This window comes from Vitis riparia, chromosome 8 (genome assembly GCF_004353265.1).
Source record: "Vitis riparia cultivar Riparia Gloire de Montpellier isolate 1030 chromosome 8, EGFV_Vit.rip_1.0, whole genome shotgun sequence".
NCBI classification, from domain to species: Eukaryota; Viridiplantae; Streptophyta; class Magnoliopsida; order Vitales; family Vitaceae; genus Vitis; species Vitis riparia.
The window spans coordinates 1,281,979-1,305,601 of record NC_048438.1 but is presented as its reverse complement, the minus strand read 5'-3'; the positions used below and the strand labels follow the sequence as shown (position 1 = coordinate 1,305,601).

The 23,623-nt window shown below is 26.7% G+C and overlaps 1 protein-coding gene across 3 annotated transcripts; it reads right to left on the bottom strand.

Annotated features, from left to right (window-relative positions):
• Positions 1–5,684: 5,684 nt before the first annotated feature.
• On the bottom strand, positions 5,685–21,686 carry LOC117919669 (protein DETOXIFICATION 21-like). Of its 3 annotated transcripts, none has more exons than XM_034836886.1 (11): positions 21,592–21,686; positions 17,658–17,753; positions 14,145–14,254; positions 10,857–11,153; positions 8,624–9,165; positions 7,928–8,014; positions 7,763–7,819; positions 7,417–7,655; positions 7,209–7,327; positions 6,011–6,097; positions 5,685–5,931 (listed from the first exon to the last, which is right to left on the bottom strand). In XM_034836886.1, the coding sequence occupies exons 4-11, from the start codon at positions 11,130–11,132 to the stop codon at positions 5,851–5,853; spliced, it is 1,488 nt and encodes a 495-aa protein (XP_034692777.1). In that variant the 5' UTR covers positions 11,133–11,153; positions 14,145–14,254; positions 17,658–17,753; positions 21,592–21,686; the 3' UTR covers positions 5,685–5,850. The 3 variants fall into 3 exon arrangements, with proteins under 3 accessions (XP_034692777.1, XP_034692779.1, XP_034692778.1); XM_034836888.1 differs by having other exon boundaries at positions 14,145–14,251; XM_034836887.1 differs by having other exon boundaries at positions 14,145–14,239.
• Positions 21,687–23,623: the final 1,937 nt, after the last annotated feature.

The window sequence follows — 23,623 nt, the reverse complement described above, 5'->3', positions numbered from 1 at the left end:
CATAGCCTCGACCGGTTGAGCCTTTTGGCCTCGAATATTTTTCAATTTATTTCTTTTCTAACACTTAGACAAGGTCTTTAAGTGAATTAATATGTCAATTTTAAGTCATTTTGCCTAAGGTATATTTGGTAAAACTCGAGTTTTAAAGAAAAATGAAGTTTTAAATGATAAAACAAGTTTTCTAAGTTGCATGAAACGGTATGAAAAACCTAAGTGTACTCATGCATTCATCTCACATTCATTTCCTATGATCACAAATCTTCCAAAAGTCACGATCTTGTATTCAGTTGGTCATTTGATGAATTTTCAAATTTATGTTTGAGATTCTTAACCATTAAACCGATTAGTCACTTAACCATGGTTTGTTATCATCAAAACCCGATTAGGGGAACCCTTGGGCTAACAACCTTTATGCATATTTATGAACTAGATACCCAAATTCCTTAAAACAAACATGCTACCATAAAATAGGAGCTCGAGTAGGGACTACTAGGACCTATCAGAAAATACTGGCTCCTTATAACCCAATTTCAAAGTTGATTTAACATTCCACTAAATCAAATCAACTGCACTCTAATATCCTATGAAATTACAATGAGGCAAAATTTGGGTCCATACTTTACTATGTACTACATGTGAACTCCCTATGAACTAGTGTCTGTAATCTAACAAGATAGTGTTATCAACCTAATAAGATTACTTCTCAAATATTTGAATTACACATCCACCTATTATTTGATCAATTAATATAATCTACTTCCAAGGAGCATATGTCAAGTTTCTATAGAAGGAAATGTTATGACCATAGTTTTCTTGATTACATGTCCTTTGGATCACCTAAAGTGACACACTATCTCAATCTCATGAGATATCATAGTGCCTTTATTGAGAATATTTATTCCCACCAACCTTCATCAACAATGACCCAATCGATAGGTATATTTGAGCATATTAGGGTCTTACCTATTAGTCAAAGCCTTTTGTTGATTTTGGCAAAAACTCAATATCCTCTCAAGATTGAGAGTCCATGCAGTAAAGTAGCTTGGTGAATCATGATAACTAATAGTCTTATGTCATGATTCATTGTAGGTCTTGTCCATTATGCATCACATACACTAGTGCACTCACCATGGAAAACCCATCCCTATTACTCTAAATATCAAATATCCTAATGAGATGTAATATCTTCCTGTTTTAGGTGTATTTCATTATCACTTTTTCCAAGTAATGAGAATAATCAGATCTCAAGATTGAACGAGCACTATCAAATATTTGATATCTATACCTAGGTCATATTAATATAAATAGGATTCAAATCTTGCATAGATGGCAAAATGAACTAGAAAACTAGAACCAAGGTGTTTGGAGTGTTAGTACATATTGATCTGTATAGACCTTTTTGTGTTTATGCATGGAAAGTGTGGGTATTTCATCATTTTATTATAAATACTCTGGGTTTGGATATGTGTATTGGAAATTTGATGCCTTAGATAAATTCTTTGAATTTAAGGCAAAATCGAATTACCTATCAGGTGTACATATCAAGTCACTTCAATTAGATCGAGGTGGTATGCTTAATAAGTTTGATTCTTTCCATAGGAGCACATGATTATATCATAGTTATGTGTACCAAGGACTACATTGCAAAATGGAAATATGGAAATAAGATATCAAACTTTGATAGACATATTGAGCTCGATGATTGGTTTTTTGTCACTTCCTATATTCTTTTGGAGATATATCTTAAAAACCACGTAATACTTCTTTTTCCTAAGAAGTATATCAGTTTATGATATATCTAAGAGAATTTCAAGGGTCATTTGCCTTTATAGTCAAGATCATCAAGAGGTGTTTATTGATACAAATGTCAGATTTTTTATGAAGACCATATGATAAGGAATGAGATAAAGAGTGATATAGATTGGAATACACTAGAAGATAGTCCCATATTGGACAAGATACTATGGATTTGGAGGTATAGAGGCATACCATTTCTCATTTCTAGTACACAAGTACTTCATCATAATGGAAAGTTTATATACCATGAATTATGATGAAGTAGTGAGTAGTGAAGGTATGGTTAAAATCTTTATATTCTAATATAGTTTGAGTAACGTTAGAAGTACCTAGAGGGATAAAACTCATAGGCGTAAGTTAGTCTACAAGAGGAAAAAATGAGTAGATGGAAAGTTTGAGTTTTATGTGACTAGTTTGTTGCTAAAGGTTATAGTTTGAAACTTTGTTTCAACTATAGAAAACCTTTTCAACAGTACTCATACTCAAATTCATTGGAGTACTCCTATCTATTGCAATGCATCTCACTTATGAGATGCAACAACCAAACATTTTCATAACATAGGGTCTTATGTGTACAAGAAAATGTAGGGAAGCATGGTGGTACTCTTAGATCTTATAGGTAGATGACAATCTATTCATTGGGAATGATATAGCGATATTGTCATTAGTCAAGATTTGGTTGTCTACTTAGTTCTAGATAAAAATCTAGAAGAGGCGCAATATATTCTTGGGTTTAGGGTCCTTCAAGGCTGTAAAAATAAGAAAATTGCAGTATGTCTCCCACAATAAAAAAAAAAAATGGTAAGTACATGATGCAAGACTCCAAGAAGGGTTTTCTACCATTAGGTTTGGAGTTGTTTTTCTCAAAATCAATGTACTTGGACATCAGAGGAGAGAAATATGCCTTTGTAATTAGTAACCTTATGTATGCGATGCTTAAGTATTTGCTAGATCAAATATTTGCTTTACTATGGGAATAGTGAGTAGATATTAGTCATATCCAGTATTAGAGTTTTTGGTAAATGTCAAGCATATACTTAAGTATCTTTGGAGAACAAATGATTATATGTTTGTTAGTCTTTGTGAGGAGTTAGTACTTGTTAGGTACCGGGAATTAGACTTTCAATCTGATGAGGACTCTAGAAGTCTACCTATAGGTATGTGTATACTCTACGTGATTTTTATTGATTTTGAAGCAACAAAGGAAGTTATTTAGCTTAAGGGTTGTTCCCTTGGTTATACTATTTAAGATCCCATTTTTTTTATAATAGTGGGATAGTGACACAATCTAAAGAACCAATGTGCCACTAGAAGAGAAAACACGTAGAGAGAAAGTACTACTTATTTTGTAAAATAGTGAAGAAAGATGATGTGACTATGGAGTAAATTCTTTCTATAGTACCTAATCTGCTTTTGGGGCTAGTGAGAGTTTGTTAAGATTGAGCCTTTAAAAACAAGATATAATGTAACAAAGTTAGGATACAAGTCATGAGTTCCTTATAAGTAGATAAGTTATTCACAGTCAGTTTATGGATTTGGGCAATTAGTAAAGACTATAGTGTACCACATCCTAATTGGAAGGATAACTTGTCTTGGTTGTTAGGATAGGTTTCCCATGGTGAGTGCACTAGTGTATGTGATGTACATTAGACAAGACCTATAGTGAATCATGACATAAGGCTTATTGATTGTCATGATTCACCAAGTTACTATATTGTATGGACTCTCAACCTTGAGTGATATTGAGTTTGTGTCAAAATCAATAGAAGGCTTTGACCTATGGATGATACCTTAAAGTGATCATATGTCTCTATTAGTCACTATTAATGAAGGTTGATGACAATAGGTATTTTCAATAGAGACACCATAATATTTCATAGGTTTTAGACAATATGTCCCCCTACGTGATCCAAAGGACATGCGATCTAAAAGACTATGGCCATAACATTTCTTTTAGTGAAAAATTGGCTAATACTTCTTGGAGTTAAAGTATGTCAATCGACAACATAATAAATGGGATTTAAGAAATTTATAGTTCTCATCTTTTGCAGCTTAATTTCAACAGACTTAAGACAAATTATTCTTATTTCCAAACATTTTTTTATGCACGTTGATGATGTGGATTATCACTTGATGAATCCCATGACTTTCTTACTCCAAAGAATTCTTTGAGGAGTACTTTTGATATAAAGGATTGGAATAATCCTAAATATTTAAAGTTTTTACTCTAAGAAAAACATTTCTTTTGTTAATGGAAGTATGCCTTGGTTATAAAAAAACTAAATATTATTTTGGATGTAGACTAGTGATACTCCTACTAATACAAAAAGAAAATTATTTACAAGAGTAGTGACACTCCTTTATCTAATCCTCATTTCCTAGTGGGTATGCATGTAAACTTGTATCTCATTATAACTTGTCTTCATCTAACCTACCCAGTTGGTTTATACATGCACAAAATATGGAACATTTGGAAGTAGTTGACCATATTCTTTAGTACATAAATTTTTTTCCAGGGAAATGGAGGAAAGGCCTTAAAATATTGTTAGTAATTTAGATGCAAATTGGTTTTGTTCATCAAATGACCAAAGATCTACAATAGGGTTTTGTACATTTTTGGAAAGTAACTTGATACATGATAACATGGTTATCCATTACTCATATAAGGGTTGAAGTTGAATACAAATTAATGACTCAAACAAGTAGTAAACTGATATAAATTAAAAAATTGGTAGTTAAGTTGGGTTTTATAGTTTCATCTCCTTTCCACATGCAATAAATTCAAAAATTGGCAGTTAAGTTGGGTTTTCTAGTTTCATCCCCTTCCCGTGCACATATAAATTCAAAAATTGGTAGTTAAGTTGGGTTTTCTAGATTCTTTTCCTTCCCGTGCGCATATAAATTCAAAAATTGGTAGTTAATTTGAGTTTTCTAGTTTCATCTCCTTCTTGTATGCATATAAATTCAAATTTTGGTAGTTAAGTTGGGTTTTCTAGTTTCTTCTTCTTCCTAAATTCAAAATTTGGTAGTTAAGTTGGATTTTCTAGTTTCTTCTCCTTCTTGCGTGTATATAAATTAAAAAATTGGTAGTTAAGTTGGGTTTTCTAGTTCCATCTCCTTCCCGTGTGTAGGCATGCACATTGATGATCAAGCAACCATTACCTTTTATCTAATCCCATTTTCTATGAAGAGACAAAGCATATAGGTTATGTTTAGCTTCCAGAAAGTTTGATGGAAAAGAAAATGTAAAGGAAATAAGATAGAGAGGAAACGTAGAAAGAAAGAAAAAACCAAAGAAAAAAAAAAGAATTTAAAGTCTATACATTATTTTTATGTATTACTTTAAATACATTTTACTTATTTAACTACTCTATCTAAAAACTAAATAATTTTAAAATATATTAATTTTTTTTACTAATTTTAATAATATTTAACTTTTTTTTTTCATATTTCTTATGGTAAAACCAAACATGAGAAAATCATTTTCTTTTTAAAAAAATTTCTTTTCTTAGTACTTTTTGGAAATCAAACATAGCCATAGAGATTGACTTTCATTTTTTAAAAAAGAAATTCACAACTCAAGTGTTTCTTCTTCTTCTACAACTTTGTAGCTAAGTCGACTTATATTTTTATTAAAACTCTTTTATACATTATAAGTACCAACTTGAGAGAGAATATTAAAGACATTGTTAGTCACTATTATTGTAAATATAAGGTTATGTAATAGATAGAGTTCTTTTTATGTGATCATATGAGAACTCTGAAATTTTCTTGTAAATATAAGGAATCATTGACGGACTAAGATGTGAATAGTTGATTGGGATTTTCTTCTACTTATTTACGACTAGCATTAAATTCAAACCATTGCAAATTTAAGTAATACTTCCTTTAATATATAAAACTATATACTAAGAAATTTTCAATTACATCCTTTGGACCAAATTAAAAGTTCAAGTTTAGGCTTTAGGCTTTAAGATTTTGCAAAAATATGAAACCCTAAATCAAATAAGGCTAATATTTTTCTCTTCATACAAAGAATAATAATGCGATGTCTCAAGCATCTTGTGCATTAGCCTCGGCATCTGAGAAATCTTTTACAGTCCACTTGCTTATGCGAGCACGAGCTATAGATACCTACAAATATGTCAAGACACAAGCTTTATGATTCTATACATTTAATGAAAAAATTTGGCAAAAAAGAAAAAACAAGTACCTGTTTTTCCCAATCCGTTCTATACGTGATTATAACAAGCACAACAGTTTGAAGAAATGTTCCAATCAACATTCCAATCCAAACACCCTACATGACACACCCATTGAAAGGAAATATAGTTTAGTGAAGTAACAACTCACATCTTAATTTGTTCTAATAACTACAATTGTATAATGGAAAATTGAAGATCATATGACATATAGATCATAGACTATTTTAGTACAAGAGCATGAGAACTAGGTTAAGTGTATTCAAATTATCAAATTGAAACATAAACAGTAATTCTGAAGAGGGGGATTGAACCCGAGACCTCCCACTAAGTTCTAATACTATGTTGAACTACCAATTTTCCTAAAAACTTAAAACTTGTAAGATTTTGGTTCAATATGCATATCATGTTTCCTTAACAAAAATGAAAGTCGAGGTTAAAATCAAGTCATAATTCTTAAAGAACAATAATATTATTATACAAATGATTTTTACCCATATATAATATTTATTTGAATTCCATGTTTGGCTCTTTTTGAATTATAAATTATTTTAACAAAATAACCTAAATAGGTCTAAAAGCTTTTACTAATGTTGAAAACAAGTTTTTAACTTCTTAGAAGCCAATCCAAATGAGACATTAGTATTTAACTTTAAAAAGATAAATCTAGAAGACAATCTCGAGAACATGTGTAGTTTTGAAAAAAATGTTGACTTAATATACATCATTGGTCAATTTCCTAACTTCTTTGAAAAATATATAATGGGAGAATTTGATGATTCCTCTAGAAACTTTCTATAAGACTATGTTTGGTTCTCATAAAATATTTAGTAAAGAAGAAAAATGTTAAGAAAAATTATTTTATCATATTTGATTTTATTGTAAAAAATATAAAAAATAAATCAAATATAATTAAAATTAGTTAGTAATTTATATGTTTTTAAATTATTTAATACTTATATAATGGTGGAAAATAAGTAAAACGAGTATAGAAAACATATAAAAATAATTTATTAACTTTATATCTATTTTTTATTTTCATTCCCGTTTTCTCTCTTTTTTTTTTCTTTTCTATTTTCTCTCACATTATCTCTCAAATTTTCAAGGAAACCAAACATAACCTATATATATACTATTCCTCTACAAACTTTCTATATATGGATCACTACAAATCTAGCATGAAAAATAAAGAGAAGATGGATAACTCACTTTAACTTGAAGATGGAGGATATAACCGAGCACAGCTCCAATAGGTATTCCTATTAGGTAATAACTTGCTATGTTAACATATGCTACAATGCTTTGCCAGCCAGCCCCAACAGCAACTCCTGTCAAGATATTATACATCTACAATGGTTCACATCCAAATTATCCTTTCACGGCATCTTTTATACACTAAAAGAGATCAAGAATTTACCGGAGAGAACTGGTTGAACGCTGTTCAAAAGAATGGAGCAAGCCAATAGAGGAGACAGATCTGCTACCGCCTTAGCAACGTCTTGACTATCTGTAAAAATGTATGCGAGGCGTCCCCTCAAGAAGAGGAAGAATATAAATAGTACAAATCCTATAGAGAAGGATGTAATCACTGTCGTCACAATTGAAAACTTTGCAGCTTTTGAGCTCCCCCTTCCAAGCTCATTTGAGATGCGAACACTGAAAATTTTCCGACCAAAATATAGTACTGGACTTGGTTAATACACCTGCATAAAATTTTCAAGCTATATGTTTATGAGACGGGGGCAATTCAACAGTAAGTATACCTTGCGGCCGCCATGAAACCAAGAGAGATCATCATTTCCCAACCATTGATGTTAATGCTGCAAATAAGAGTATGGTTGAACCAGATCAACAAGGTTGTGAAGATAGAAATGAAGCGAAGGAGCGAAGAGAAACCCGGCAACCAAAGGGGAGATTAAGCAAATTACCAGATAGACAGAGCATCTATGGCAACCCGGGCATTTTTCAGGTTTCCTGTTAGTAGAATCAACACTGTGTTGTACCATAGCTCAAGACTGTCAATGGCAGCACATATATATGTGTAAAATCAGGTTTCCACATTTTTATCAAACAATGTACTCAATTGGACTAATACTTCACAACAAAATCATAATGTTTAAAACAGATCATTGTCTACCACCATGTTAAGTTACTAACTACCTCAAAATCTTAATGCTATACTTGATCCCGAAAAGCGTTTCTCTTATTAGGTTTATCATGGAAAACAGAAAAGAAAAGAAATATAATAATGCTTATTTGAAGACGTATTTCTAGAGGAATAAAGTTGAGAATGATCGAGGAAATATTCATTAGGTTCAAACCTTTTGTTTTCCTTTCTCATTCATTTACCATTTTCTTTTAAGTTATATTTGGTTCCCAAGAAATAAAATAGAAAGAAAAAGTAAAATGAAAGAAAAAGTTTGAAAATAGATAAGTTTTTAACTAATTTTAATTATATTTGATTTTTTCGGTATTTTGCATTGCACAACCATGGAAAAATTATTTTTCTTGATATTTTTTTTCTTTTCCTCAGTACTTTCTAAAACTAAACATAACCTTAACAACTCTACTTGTGAAAGCAATTTCCCGAAAACTAATCAACAAAACAACTGAAAAGGCCTTACCAGACCATGACACCAGATGATAGGGAAAGCTTGATTATAGGCCAGAGATCCTTGAAAGCCAAGGATGAGAAACCCTTCCAAGTTTCAGGACATCCTCCACACAAAATAAACATGAGTTGACCGATATTCGGGATCCAATACGCCAGGACTGTGGACAACAATGCACCAGGGAGTCCAAGCTGGTACTTTACTACTAAAAGCCAGGAGAGAAACACATGGATAGTGAGGGAAAATGCTGCCAAATAGGCTATTATCATGTTCTTGCTCTGCGCTTGTAGGTAAAATTGGCAGGTGAAGGACACAATGAAGGCAAACATAGCTGGGATTAGCCACAGAGAAACGTATCCAGCAACTTCTGCAATCTCCTCTTCCTGGCCTAAAGCCTTCAAAATCGGGGTGGTGAAAATGAACACTGGGAGAAGAAAGAGTGATGTTACGCCCAATACTAGCCATGATCTTTGAAGATATATGCCTAGCATTTGGTACTGCTTTGCACCATAGGATTGTCCACATAGAGTTTCCAAGGCGCTCGCCATGCCCAACTACACATTCAAAATGAAGATTAAAGCATGAGAACTTGTACCATTCAGACTCCATAACAGACTGTAAAAGCTTATCAGATTACACTAAAAAGATGGATGAATTTTTCGTAGATTAAACTCGTCATCCAACCAAGCTATTTTTCAGCAGTAACTTTACATTTGGTCCAGTTCTTCACTATTAGTAAGCTTGAATCTCATTTATTTCAGCTATTAGTAATGTTTTCAGCTACTCTTTTTGTGCTTTTTGGGTCTAGCACTTATGGCTGATCACTGTGAGTAGTTCCTTTAACCAGGGAAAGAAGGTCCTCGGGGTTCTTCTTCTTGATTCTATGAGAACTTTTATGAAAGTCTTTCATTTACTTCTCCTTGAAGGAAGTTTTGTTTTCCCATAATGTATCCTAATTAATTTTTAGCCTAATTCTTGTGACTGAACCTCTAATAAAAAAGATATACCTTGGGTCTATTCCATCTCTTCAACAAGTTTAGTAATAAGCATAACAACCCCGTTGTTTTGATGGAGAGAAAAGCCTACAATTAATTTTTCAGGAAATTTCCAAACAATTTGGATGAAATCTTTTAATTTCTTATTTTACTGTATTCAATGCTATATACTACTCTATTGATAGAGTATGCAAAATTGGCTACAACAAAGTTCATCTTATTTGTATTAGCAACTACCCTAGGAGAAATGCTTTTTATATGGTGCTAACAATTTAATAATTAGCTATCTTTATAGCTCTAGAATGTTTCAGTGTATAATCCTATCTATTATGTAGCTATAATGAGGCTATTACAATGCAATTTAGTACTGATCATGACTACATGGGGCAAGTTCTTTTATTCAGATTCATGGTTTCTCTTGGCTCCATGGTTCATCCAAGAAAGGGATAGTGAATGGTCTTATCAATGCACAAATGTGTAAATCCCCAGGAATTTCAATTACTGTAGGAGTTGGGGAAAGCTAAAACCCTCATTAAAGTAGGAATTAGACCAAGGCTATACAAGCCCGGATGCTACTACATGTACTGCTGCTAAAGATATCTTACCAACTCTCCATGGATCCATGGTGTACTAATTAGTTTTGCCCTTTTACATTTCTTTTCCCATTTTCCCTCGTCTTCATGCACTACAAGTTCCCAACAAAAATGAGAATTCACTGACAAATAATGGAAACAAATATTATTTTTTATTTGAAACAGTTGAGAACAAAAAATCACAAAAATGATATGAAAGGGTTAAAGAGCCAAACACGAAAAAATGAGAGAATGTTTTTCACAAGGTGGGAAACTTGTTTCCTATTGTGTGCTTTTAGGTGCCCATCATTGGGATGCAATAACACATCTCAAAAGCTGTCCTGGTGGGATTCCTCCCATCAAAAGAAGGAAAGAAAAATGTTGGAGAAAGTGAAGGGAACAGGGAATTATGTACGAACTTGGAAGAACCTATTTAATATAGTTGGTTACATTAAAATTTCTCGGATTATTCTATTACTATATTTTTATTAAATATTACTAAAAATAGGAAGTATATTTTCATTTTCTACAACCATATCAATATCTCATCCTTCTTTATCTCACATTCCTTGATTTCCGAAAAATTTGGGTTCAATACTGCAGATGGAGAGATATAAAGAGATAGGGGAGAGAGGCGAACAAATGCAAATAATCCTTTTTTTTTGTGAGAAACATTACCAGGATGCCATTAGCAAACCTCAAGAGGACAGTGATAACAAGGGCATATGCAGCAAGCTCAGTCGGGCCGATATGGCCGATGAACGCCTGGCTGATGATGTTTATGCCGAACGTCGAAAATCTAGTGAAGATAGCGGGCCCTGCAACAATCCAAAGCCTCTTTGTCTCTCCCCAAACCTTCTCCTTGATCTTCTGCTGCCCTTCTTCTTCAACTTCCACTTCTCCTCCTGGTTTGTCCTCCTTGTTCAGCAGCTTCTTCTTCATCTCTCCCTCCATTTCGGTTGCCCGAAAACCCTCCTACAGCATACAACAATGGTGAAATAAAACTCTTATATTCTATCTCTGCAATTTTCTCGACAGATGTACTGTTCTCTTTCTTGACACTAGTACAGGTAAAAAAGGTAAATGACGTGCTTGCATTAAATAAATAAATAAATAAATAAAAAGATAAATCAAATCATTGCTGGATGGATGGGATTAAAAAAAATTGGTAGCATGTGAATCTTTTAAAATCTGCATTAAAATAAATGGACCGTCTGAGATAAAGTACAATAATTTAATATTTTTCTTCAAATTACCTTTTGTTATAACATGAGTGTTTGGAATCTATATCATATAAGAAAATATTATTATTTTTAATTCAAATTAAGGGGTAATATAAAATTTATTGACTTTTGCCTTTTATTGACTACCAAACAACACATAGTGCTTCTCTGAATGACCATGGCTTACTTTTTGACCAACCCGAATATGAATATTAAAAAATGGAAAGATGTGTATGACACCTGGGATTTGTGGGTTACACAGCTGTGGACAAAATCTCTTGTCCAATTATCATTATAGATATCAAGAAAAATAATTTTTTTTTCTTTATATAGTAGGAAAATATATATATATATGTATGAATAAATTAGAGAGGAGAATTTTTCATTGTCATTAAGTTTTTAATAATAAAAATGGAAATAATATTTTTATTTAAATAAATAATAATGAGGCTAAGGTGGAATATTTTTTCAAAATAGAAGAAATATGTTTGGTTTTATTTTTAAAAACATTTTTAATCCGTGCCATCTAAATTTTTTCTTCTTGTAGTTGTTTACTTTATTTTTAAATTTTCATTTTTCCTACTAAAGAGGGGCTTGGGTTTTTCTTATTTTATATTTTTTATTTAAACTTTTAAAAACATTAGTTGGGTATGTGAATTTAAAAAAAAAAAAAAGAGAGAGAGAAAATAGAAAATTAAATATAAAAATTAAAAAAGAAAAAGAAAATATATAATTAGGGTTTGTTTGGTTACTATTTTCAAAAACAATTCTGAAAAATAGTTTTTTAAAACAGTTTTTGAAATTTATTTTCTGATTTTTATAAAACAAAAGTTTGTTTGGAAATCTAAAATATTTTTAACCTAATTTAATATTTTAAATATGTTTTAAAATAATTTTTATATATAGTATTTTATTTTTAATTATTTTACATATTTGTATAATTATTTTATAAAACAATCCTTAGAAAACAAGTAAAAATAATATAAAAAAATGATTAAAAAATATTTTCCAAAAATACTTTATTTTTAATTTTTAATAATAATAAGTAGAAAATAAATTTTAATTGTCAAACATATTTTCTGTGTTTTTTGTTTTGAAGAACATAAAACTATTCTAAAAAATAATTCCCAAACAAGCCTTAAACTTTGAAAAAATTGATATAGAAGCAACATAATAAAAATATTTGAAAAATTACAACTAACATTTATACTTTTTAATCCAAAGTATTAAAATAGACTAATTATTGTAATTTTTATAATGACTAGAATAACCTTATCTTATCTTATATATATATAATAAAAATAGTCTAGTATTTTTTTTAATTATAATGAAAAATAAAAAAAATGAAATATAATAAAATTATTTTAAACTTATATTTTTTAAAATTATTCATTCTTTATCTAAAAGTTTAATAAGATTATAAAGTTAGAAAATTTATATTTTTTTTCTACTTTCCCTATTTCCTTTTGTTGAAGTTATGGTTTTAGGGTTTTATATTAGGGATTTCTAGATGATATCTATAAGTTAATTAATTATTGGTTATTTATACAATATTTTATATTTACCAAATAATTTTTTATCCATAAAAGGTTATATATACCAAATACAATATTTTATTTACCAAATATTTTATATTTACCAAATAATTTTTTATCCATAAAAGGTTATATATTGACTAAACAAAAATCATGAATTTTTTTATTGACTAAAAAACAAAAAGTCAAAAAACTTTTTTGGAAAAAAGAAATGTGATATACAAATCATGATTTTTGTTTACTTTTTGGACAAATATTTTCATTTCTTATGTGTCATTGCCATATTATCATTTTTGCTATAAATTTATTGTAAAATAATTATTTGGTAATATAATTAGTTTTATTTTGAAAACAAACTTACAAATTTAATATATTAAATTTAAAAATAATCATGAGAATAATAAATAAAATAAGGTTGCTAACAATAGGATAAAAAAACTAGTGAAAATGTATAAATAATAATTTTTCTATCTTTATTATTTTGATTTTAAAAAGATACTACCCTTGAGGTGAGAATTTCATTTTTCACTTGATAATAGTATAAATTATTGTTTTCATTATTTGAAAAACACTTATACCATAAAAAGCGTTTTTTAAAAGAAAAATAAAATATTTGAAAATAAAATTAATATTTAAAAAAAAAAAAAAAATCACCTATAGTGTTTTTCCAAGAAGATTCTCTCAAAAACATCGAAATCATCTTTAATGTGATATAAATTTTCAAAATCTTAATATCTTATTAAAAGAAAAAAAATCAAAACCTTAAATTTTGAATCATGAAGTAGACTGAATAATTTAAAAATTAAAAGAAAAAAAAAAGAAAATTAACCACTTAACAACATTTACATTTAAAGATACTTCCATATTGAACAAGAAATATTAATATTTGAATATTCCCTTAAAAAAAATACCCTTTTTTCTATATTTTTTCAAAGAGTTATTTTAAGAATTTCACACAAATCATGACATTTTAAATTTCCATTATTTTCTTTGTAACCAATCAAATAATTTCCCACCAACCAATTTAGATGGAGATGAATATCATTGCAGAGTCTTGCATAAAAATGCATTTTCGCCCACTAAATTTTCTTTCAATAGTAAAAAGATGAGAATATATATATATATATATATATATATATATATATATATATATATATATATATATATATATATATATATATATATATATATATGAGGGATGAACTTACAGGATTGTCAATCAGAATCCAAATGGACACCGACTCTCCTCTTCTTCTGGGTTCTGGCTGTCTTTCTCTCTGCGGGTGTTTGGTGCACAAGAAACCTTGGATGGATACTACTATATAAATAAATAAATAAATAAATACATAAAGATAAGTTATTGAGAAGGCGATGGAAATTTAATATTTTTGTCGTGTTGAATATTAATGTTGCGACAGATACCGACTCTCATGTGGAAGTGTCCAGACAAGTATTAGGGCCACAATTTCTTTTATTTATTTTTTATTTTTTATTTTTTTTGAAGTCATTGCTTACATATGCTGCTTGTTTAAATAAATAAAGCGTTAATTTTTATTTGTACTATATTTGTTTTCCAGGAAAATTCGAGTTTTAACCCAAAATAATACATTAAAAAATAAAATCTAAAAAATAAACTTGTTTTCAAAATAATACTCAATCTAATGCGTCTATGTCACATAAGTTGGTCATGTCAATAATTGGTGACTACGATTTTATTTTTTAAAAACGGTTAGAAACTATAGTCACCAACTACGGTTTAAACTTTAATTATATATATATATATATATATATATAATATAAATTATTATATTAATTAATAATTTTTTATATATTATATGTAAGTGGTATATAATATCACATATATATTAAAATTTAATTTAAGTTTAAAATTTATCATATTTTTATTTAAATATATAAATAAATTATTATCATATCAATATGATATTATGAACTTAAATTAAAATATGATAAATTTTAAACTTAAATTGAACTTATATACATGTGATATCACATACCACTTATACATAGTATATAAAAAATTATTAATTAATATAATAATTTATATTATTTGTTTTTTTAATAGGTTTTCATAATTTATTATATTTTATTTATATTTAAATATAATTAACTAAATATATTTATATTAAATATAGTGCCTATTGTTTTAATAAAATTTTAAAAAATATATTTTTACATCAAATTAAAAATATCAATTATTTAATTTCATATATTATTATTTTTTAAATAATAAAATAAGTTTATTTAAAATCAAAATAATATAATATTTTTATTTAAAAAAATTAAAGTTATATATATATAAAGTTAAAGTGACTACGACTTTGACCATTTTTTAAAGAATTCAAAACCATAGTCACCAACTGCGACTTTAAACTTAAAGTTAAAACTGTGATTGGTGATTACAGTTTCTAACAATTTTAGAAAAACAAAACCGTAGTCACCAACTACGGTTATTAGACATTATTTTGGAAAAAAAAAAAATTTTGAATTTTTTTTTCAATATATTATTTTGGGTCAAAATTCGGAAAATTCCATGGCCATCTGCCATTTTGCTGGATTAGGGTTTTATTTTACAAGATTAAATATACGACAAATTATTTAAAATTTTTAGGGTCTATTTTCAAAAACAATTTTGGAAGATAGCCTTTTAGAATAATTTTTGAAAATTGTTCTCTAATTTTTATAAAATAAAAATATGTCTAAAAACCTAAAATGTTTTTAACATGTTTTTAATATCTTTAAATATGTTTTAAAAATAATTTTTATATTTAGTATTTTATTTTTAATTATTTTACATGTATAATTATTTCTTAAAATAATCCTCAAAAAATAAGTGAAAACAACATAAAACATTTAAAAATATTTTATATTCTTAAAAATGAAAAGTAAAAAATAATTTTTAATTATCAAATGTGTTTTCTATATTTTTTTTGTTTTGGAGAACAAAAAATTGTTCTCAAGAACAATTCCAAATAGCTTGTTATATACTTTTAAATACTCTATAATTCTAATAGAAGAGGGGAGATGAAAATTAAGTTTCAAAAAATATTTAAGAAAATATTTATTAAGTTTAAATTTATATTTTAGTTTTCTATGTATTGATATTCCACGTGGAATAAAGAAAAAAGTTTCTAACATTATATTACTTTTAGTTTCTCTTAACCATATGATCTTATTTTAAAATCGTAATGACTTTTTTGGGTTCATGGCAAACAATATCTATACTATAGCCAACACTTAACATCCAGTTCTATCTAAACTTTTCTGGTTTACCCCAATATTTGGACACCAGTTGTTACATACGATATGTAAAGATTCCAATAATAATTCATTTTAATCCATATTTCTTTTTGTACCAAAAAAATAAATACATGAAATAAATATATGTGAATTAATTTTTTCCAAATAAACTTTAAAATTGATAAGGAAGTAAAATATTTTCACTTGATAAGATTTTTTTTAAAAAAAAAAACTTTTATTTATATTCTTAATAAGATAAACATGAAATATAAAAAACTATTTCGTATTTCCACTTTTTTTTCAATCAAATATTAATTTTTTTAGAACTAAAATTTTATTTGTGAATTTAAATATCATAAACAATTTTCTTTGGCTTATTCTTCATGAAACATTTGTCATTCATGTAATGTAAAAATCCTAAAATATTTTTCCTATTTTTAGTTATTATTTAAAATTTTATATATATAAAAAGATCTCAACTTTGATTTAAAAACATATTTTAGATCAAATTCTTTGTTTTTTCTTTTTCCTTTTCTTTTTCTTTAAAAAAATACCATGAGGTGAGAATTCCATTTTTCACTTGATAATAGTACAAATGATTCATTTTCATTATTATTATTTTTATAAAATTGTAAATATTTATTTTCCATATTTACTAAAATAAAAAATAAAAAAAATCAAAGCTAATCCAAATAAAACATCTTGGTCACGCTTTTAAAAAGCACTTGTGGTATAAAAAAAGATTTTTTTTTTAGAAAACAATTTAAAAAAAAAAAGAAAAAAAGAAAAGCACTTACAAACTCATAGTGATTTCTAAAAAACACTTGAGAGGTGATTTTTTTAAAAACACTTCTAAAAAAAATCACTATTATTAAAAGCTTTTTAAATGAAATACTGCTAAATGTTTTAATGTTATATAATTTTTCACTTTTTAAAATATTATTATTGAGAAAAATAAAAATAATATAAAAACTTAAAATTTTGAATCCCTTCGTGGATTTTAAAATTAAATAAGAAAAAAAATTAACCACAGAAACACATTTACATTTAAAAATATTTAAGAGTCTATTTGTTAGTGGTTTTAAAAGCATTTTTACCTCTAACACTTAAAAGATAAAAATATTTAAGTGTTAAATACGTAGAAACGCTTCCAACAATGAATATCAAATGCACTCTTCCATAAGCAATAAGAAATTTTAAGAATTTCATACCGATCATCACATTCCGATGCATTTTGTAAGAGTTAAATTTCCATTATTTTCCTTGTAAACAATCAAATAATTTCCCACCAAGCAATTTAGATGGAGATGAGTATCATTGCAGTGTCATGCGTAAAAATGCATTTTTGTCCACTAATTTTCTTTCAATAGAAAAAAAAAGAGAATATATATATGAAAAATAAATAAATAAATAAATAAATAAAGGAGAGAAGATATATATATATATATGAGGGATGAACTTACAGGATTGTTAATCAGAATCCAAAAGAACACCGACTCTCCTCTTCTTCTGGGTTCTGACTGTCTTTCTCTCTGTGGGTGTTTGGATCACAAGAAACCCTAGAGATGGATAATACAATATAAATAGAAAAATAAATAAAGATAATGATTGAAAAGGTGATTAAAAGTCAATATTTTTGTCCTGTTGAATATTAAAGTTGGGACAGAAACTGTCATGTGGGGAGTCTAGGACAAGTATTACTTTCTTTTTCTTTTTCTTTTTCTTTTCCTTACAAATATGTTTGTTTTCCAGGAAAAATCCATGTCCACCATGTGTTCGGCTGTCATTTTGCAGGACTAGGGTTTTACATCCTGATATCATCGTTTTCTCCGTTAATATATATATATATATATATATATATATATATATATATATATATATATAGTTTTAAAAAAAATGCACGAAATAAATTTATGTGAATTATTTTTTTTATTTTTTATTTTACTTTTTTTCCTTTTTAGAACGAAAAAAGATGATCATATATGAACTGTTTTTAGAAATAATTTTATTTGGGAATTTAAATATGATTAAAAAAAATTGTCTTGTTATTTACGAAACTATTGTCATTTATGTAATGTAAAAATCCTAAAATATTTTTCATATTTTTAGTTATTATTTAAAAACATTCTAAATGAAAATATCTCAAATTTGATCTAAAAAACATATTTTAGATCCAATTCTTTTTTTAAAAAAAAAAATATTTGTAAACTTATTTTCTAAATTAGGATTTCCTTTTTTTTTTTTTCATAAAATGTTTTAAAAAACTATTTCTCACAACACAATTTCTTTAATTTTTTAATTTTATTATACAATATATGGGTTAAATGGGAAAGAAAATGGTCAATTTCATTTGAAAATACTATACATAAGCTATACTCACATCCAATATTGGACTACAAAGAAAAGTTGACAAACCGTGTTGGGAAAGCCTTGATAATTAATAAAGTGTTTTTGCTTTAAAAAAGCAGTCTCATGATAAAAAAAAAAAATATATATATATATAACCTCTAATTGTACATATTAAACAAATAAATTTAAATAGAATTTAGATTCATATCTAATAAATATATAAAAGAAATATAATGTCGAAGGTCTCCTATCAAACTAAGTTCTAATATTATATTGAACTACCAATTTCTTAAAAAATTTAAATGTATAAAATTTGAATTCGATATACATATCACACTCTTTATCATTATCAAATAAACTAATTAAAAAAAATGATAAAAAAGATTATTTTGAGAGCTATAGAACCGCTCTTAAGCGGAACATAAATTTATAATTCACGATTAAGACTCTATTTGGATTTATTTTGAAAAACCAAAAGTTTTTTTTCAAGTTCAATAAGAGTTTTGTATCAATAATTTTATATTTTATTTAAAGAACTTCGGACTCAAAAAAAGATTTTAATATGGAATTAATAAGAAAAATTACTTCTTGTGTAAGCTCTATTTTGACTTATACAATAAGTTATTTCATATTTTTTTTTCCTTTTAGAAAAAAAAAAAAAACACAATCAAAGTATCTTTCTAAAAAAAGCTAAAAATTCTTCTTCTTTTCTTTTCTTTTTTTATTTGGTTTTTAGTACGATTTATTTTTTAATTTAAGTATTATTTCCAAATAAAAAAAGAAAAAACTTTAAAATTTTAAATGATGTTTTTATATTGATTTCTATTTTACGAATTCAGATTTAAGATATAAAACAAATGCGACTTTTTTTTTCAACTCATAAATATTGACTTTGTTATTCACTTATTAATGTTATATTAGAAGAAACAAGCAAAATTTGATCTAAAAAATATAAGGCTTTAATTGACAATGTTTTTTAAAATTGTTCTCAAAAAATAACTTTTGCTTAAAAACAATTTTCAATTCTTTTTAGGAATATAATTTTATTTGAAAATTCATATAACAAACAATTTTGTAGGTTTATTCTTGTAATGTAAAAATTCTTAAAATATTCTTCATATTACTCATAATATTCTAAAAATATCTTAAAATATCACAAATTTGTTCTAAAAATATTATTTTTTTAGAACACATTTTTAAAAACCTTTTTTTTTCATATTTTTTTTCTTATAACTCAAAATACTTTAAAAATATCTTTAAACATCTCAAATTTGTTCTAAAAACATATTAATTTTTTTTCATATTTTTAATTGTCACTCAAAATACTTTAAAAATGCCTGACAACATCTCAAATTTGTTGTAAAAAAATAATACTTTAGAATAAATTTTTTTGAAACTTTTTTTTTTTTAGTTTAGTAAATATCTTTCCTTAGTTGAAAAACTCTATTCTTTTTAGAAAACTATTTTCAAATATACCCTAATATTGAACTATCACACAATTTCTTTAATTTTATTAAATAGCCAAGAAAATGATCAATTTCATTGGACCACAAAGAAACCAACTCCCAAAAGAACCAATATATATATATATAAGGGATTTTGATAAGCCAACAACCTTGTTGGGGAAGCCAAATTAATGTTGATTCCAAGGTTAAAAATGTTTCCATCCAATTTGGGAATGATGCTGATCTTTTCATTACAAAGTGTTTTTCCTAAAAAAGAAAATAATAAAAAAAAAACATAAGTATTTAATAAATTACTTTTAAAAATAATTCTAAAAACTTGAAGTTTTCAAATTTAAAAATAATTTTTAAGAATATAAGATAAATTCGTATTATATATATAAGAATTCTTACATTTTATATACAATCTATCAAGCAACTTCTAAATCTTAAACTAATATTTGAGTGGTAATTCTTGTGAAATATATTATCTAGGAAATAACTCATTTTATATGTGTAGACATGTAAAACTAAAACCACTTGATGAGTGAAGAATTCATTGACCCAAGTCTAGATAAGGAGCTTGTGTTTTTATTCATATCATATAATAGACGACATATCTAATATGTATACATATATTATAATAGAAAAATCTCGTGTTTATATCATTATCATGTAAAGCACAACTTATTTAATATGTGTGAGTGGGTTGGTTTGGACAAGAAGAGTTAGAAACTAAAGCTAATAATAATATTTATAGTACTTCCTATAATTTGATAATAATTTTATATATGCAAATAGTAGACAATATCTAATAATTTAATTAGTGATCATTCATGGGTCGAGGGGTCCATTTCATTTAATTAATTATATACAACAATCTTTGGCATCCACACACATTTCACTTTAAAATACGACGAGAGGTCTCCTATCAACAATTATTTACACATAAATAAACAAAAAAAAAGAGGGGGCGGGGGGGGGGGGGGGGAAGTCTCAACTTCCTTAAAAAGAAATAATGCATTTAAAAATTTAAAAGCCTTGCTAGGAGAAGCAAACTAATTTAATAATTAATTTCTTAGTTTCCATTTTTTTCTTCTAAAATATCATTTTGAGAAAATAAATAAATAAAATAAACCTTGATGAAAATAATAAAATATTTAAAAATTCCCTATAACACCTATAAATTCCAACCCATGAAAATATTTACACCTAATTTAAATAAAAATTTCTATTATTTCATTTCACGTTTTTATTAACTAGTCAGTGCAGTGCAGTGACAAGAATTATACAAAAAAGGCACTTTTCATCCTTTAAATTTTCTTTTAATTAAATAAAAACAAAAAGAAAAAGTTCAGAAATCCTCCAATCTTGAAAAAAAAAACAACTAAAGAAAAAAAAATAAAAGGTAGAAAAACAAATAGACACCATGGCGCTTTTTTTTTTTTTTTTTGGTTAAGTTCTTAAATAAAACTTTCTATTATAATTGAATAAAAATACTGACCTTTCTTGATTAGTCTATAAATTCAATTCAAGAGTGATTGGAAAGGAAGAAAATATGAGAAAAGTTGCAGAAAGTATTAAAAAGAGAGAAGACTGAACTTACATGGATGGATGAAGAGTCTTTTCTGCTTGTGGGTCGTCTCTCTGACGAATACTTCGGAGAAGAGCCACCCACTTAAGGATGATGAAAAGATAATTGAGAAATCAAAAGCCACTAAAATGATATATACAAAAGAAAGGTAAAAAAAAAAAGTGAAAATACTAATAATAATTAAAAGTGATTGAGCATTGAATAGTTTTGTCGGTTTGGATATGAAACTTGTGATGGATGCCAAAAACAATGATGTGACGACAAAGTATCATATTCAATATTTCATCATTGATGGGATACATTTTTTAGCCTTTGCTTAAGGAAAAGAGTTTCAATTTGGCTTTGAAACTCAAATGGTAGACGTATCTTCTAAATCCACCATTAGACAAACTTATCCCGACTTTACTTGACATAATTAATAATCGAGTTAAAAACATAAATTCAAATACGTAATTTACTTGATTTGTTGACTAATCAAAAATAGTAATCAAATTGAATTAGATGTTGCATTATTTTATGTGATTAATTTTCTAATCTCTTATATTTATAAACTAATTTTAACTTATTTAAATCACATTTTAAATGAATCAAATATGAATTTAATATGTTGAAGTTATGATCAAGTCGATTGGCATCAAATTCATATTATATAGGTTCAATTGGTATCTAATAATGGTAGTCCAGATCTTTATGACATTCGATATCATATTTCATAAGTTTATTTTAAAAGTCATCATTTGAGTGATTTATTTCACATATTAGCGATGTATTTTTATAGTAAAAAAGTACTAAACGTTTTTTTATTTATTTGAAGTACTATTTGTTTTTATAAAAGTAAGCATTTAACAAACTTTTGAAAATAATGTTTAAAAATTTTAAAGAATTATTTAAATAATTCGTGAAATGCATTTGATAGTGTTTTTATTCGAAACGTTTCAATGGAAATACATTTTAAAATGTTTTTTTAAAAAAACCTTCAATCAAATGTTTATCTAACACACACTAAGTATTTTTCCACTTTTTAAAATTTTACAGAACACCCAAATCTCTTAAAACGTTTTTATATTAGCACTCACACCCTTCAAATTACTATTTTTTTTTTTTTACAAAATATATCATAAAAAATGTCAAATTATTATTATGTCATTTCCAAATACTAATTAACGTTAATAAAATAAATTATAAATTTAAATCGCTTTCACAAAAGTTACTCCACCACAAGTGGTGTATTGTGTTTTTTGTCACGTTTGTCTGAGAAATGATCATGTGGCGACCTTTGTGTTTAGCCGTCTTTGTAGAATTATGAGGTGACAAGTTTGATTTGATATCCTCTTTTATTTATTTATTTATTTTAATTCCTTTTACAAATGTAATGGGTGACACAAAAATATAATTCTCTTTTATATCTTTAAGCTATGGTTTTAATTTAAACAAAACTTTACAACTCCAATTTTTTATGTTCTAAAATAAGAAATAATAATAACTTTTATATAAAATACAAAAAAAAAAAAATATTAAAGGTTTATATTAAAAATACATTTCAAATTTTAAATTTTTTTAAAATAACTTTTATAAATATAAGATAAATTTATTTTTTTTTTTTGCTTTTTTACAAAATGGTCTATTTTTAGATAGAAGTTTCTGGAAGTAATTTCATTTCTTTAAGCAAAGCTGCAGAAGTATAAATTACCTTTTATCCACTAAAAATGTCACTCCCATTTGTACTTTTACTGCAAAATATATTTAAAAATAAATAAATTAAAGAAATAATAATAATAATAATAAGAAATCCACTGATGTGACATGTTATTATAACATTTTTACAACAATTATGTCATTGTAAAAATTAAGATTTATATTCATACATTATTGGTGATTTTTATAATAATAATAATACATTGACAAGCATTTTCATTAATAAAAAGGGGTTTTCGATCCTAAGTTTTTTATTTGAACCAAACCAAGCTGTTTTGTGCATCACTTTTTGTGTTTCCAACTTGGGCGGTTTACAGAAGCCCAAGCAAAGCTAAGAGTAGCCACTATC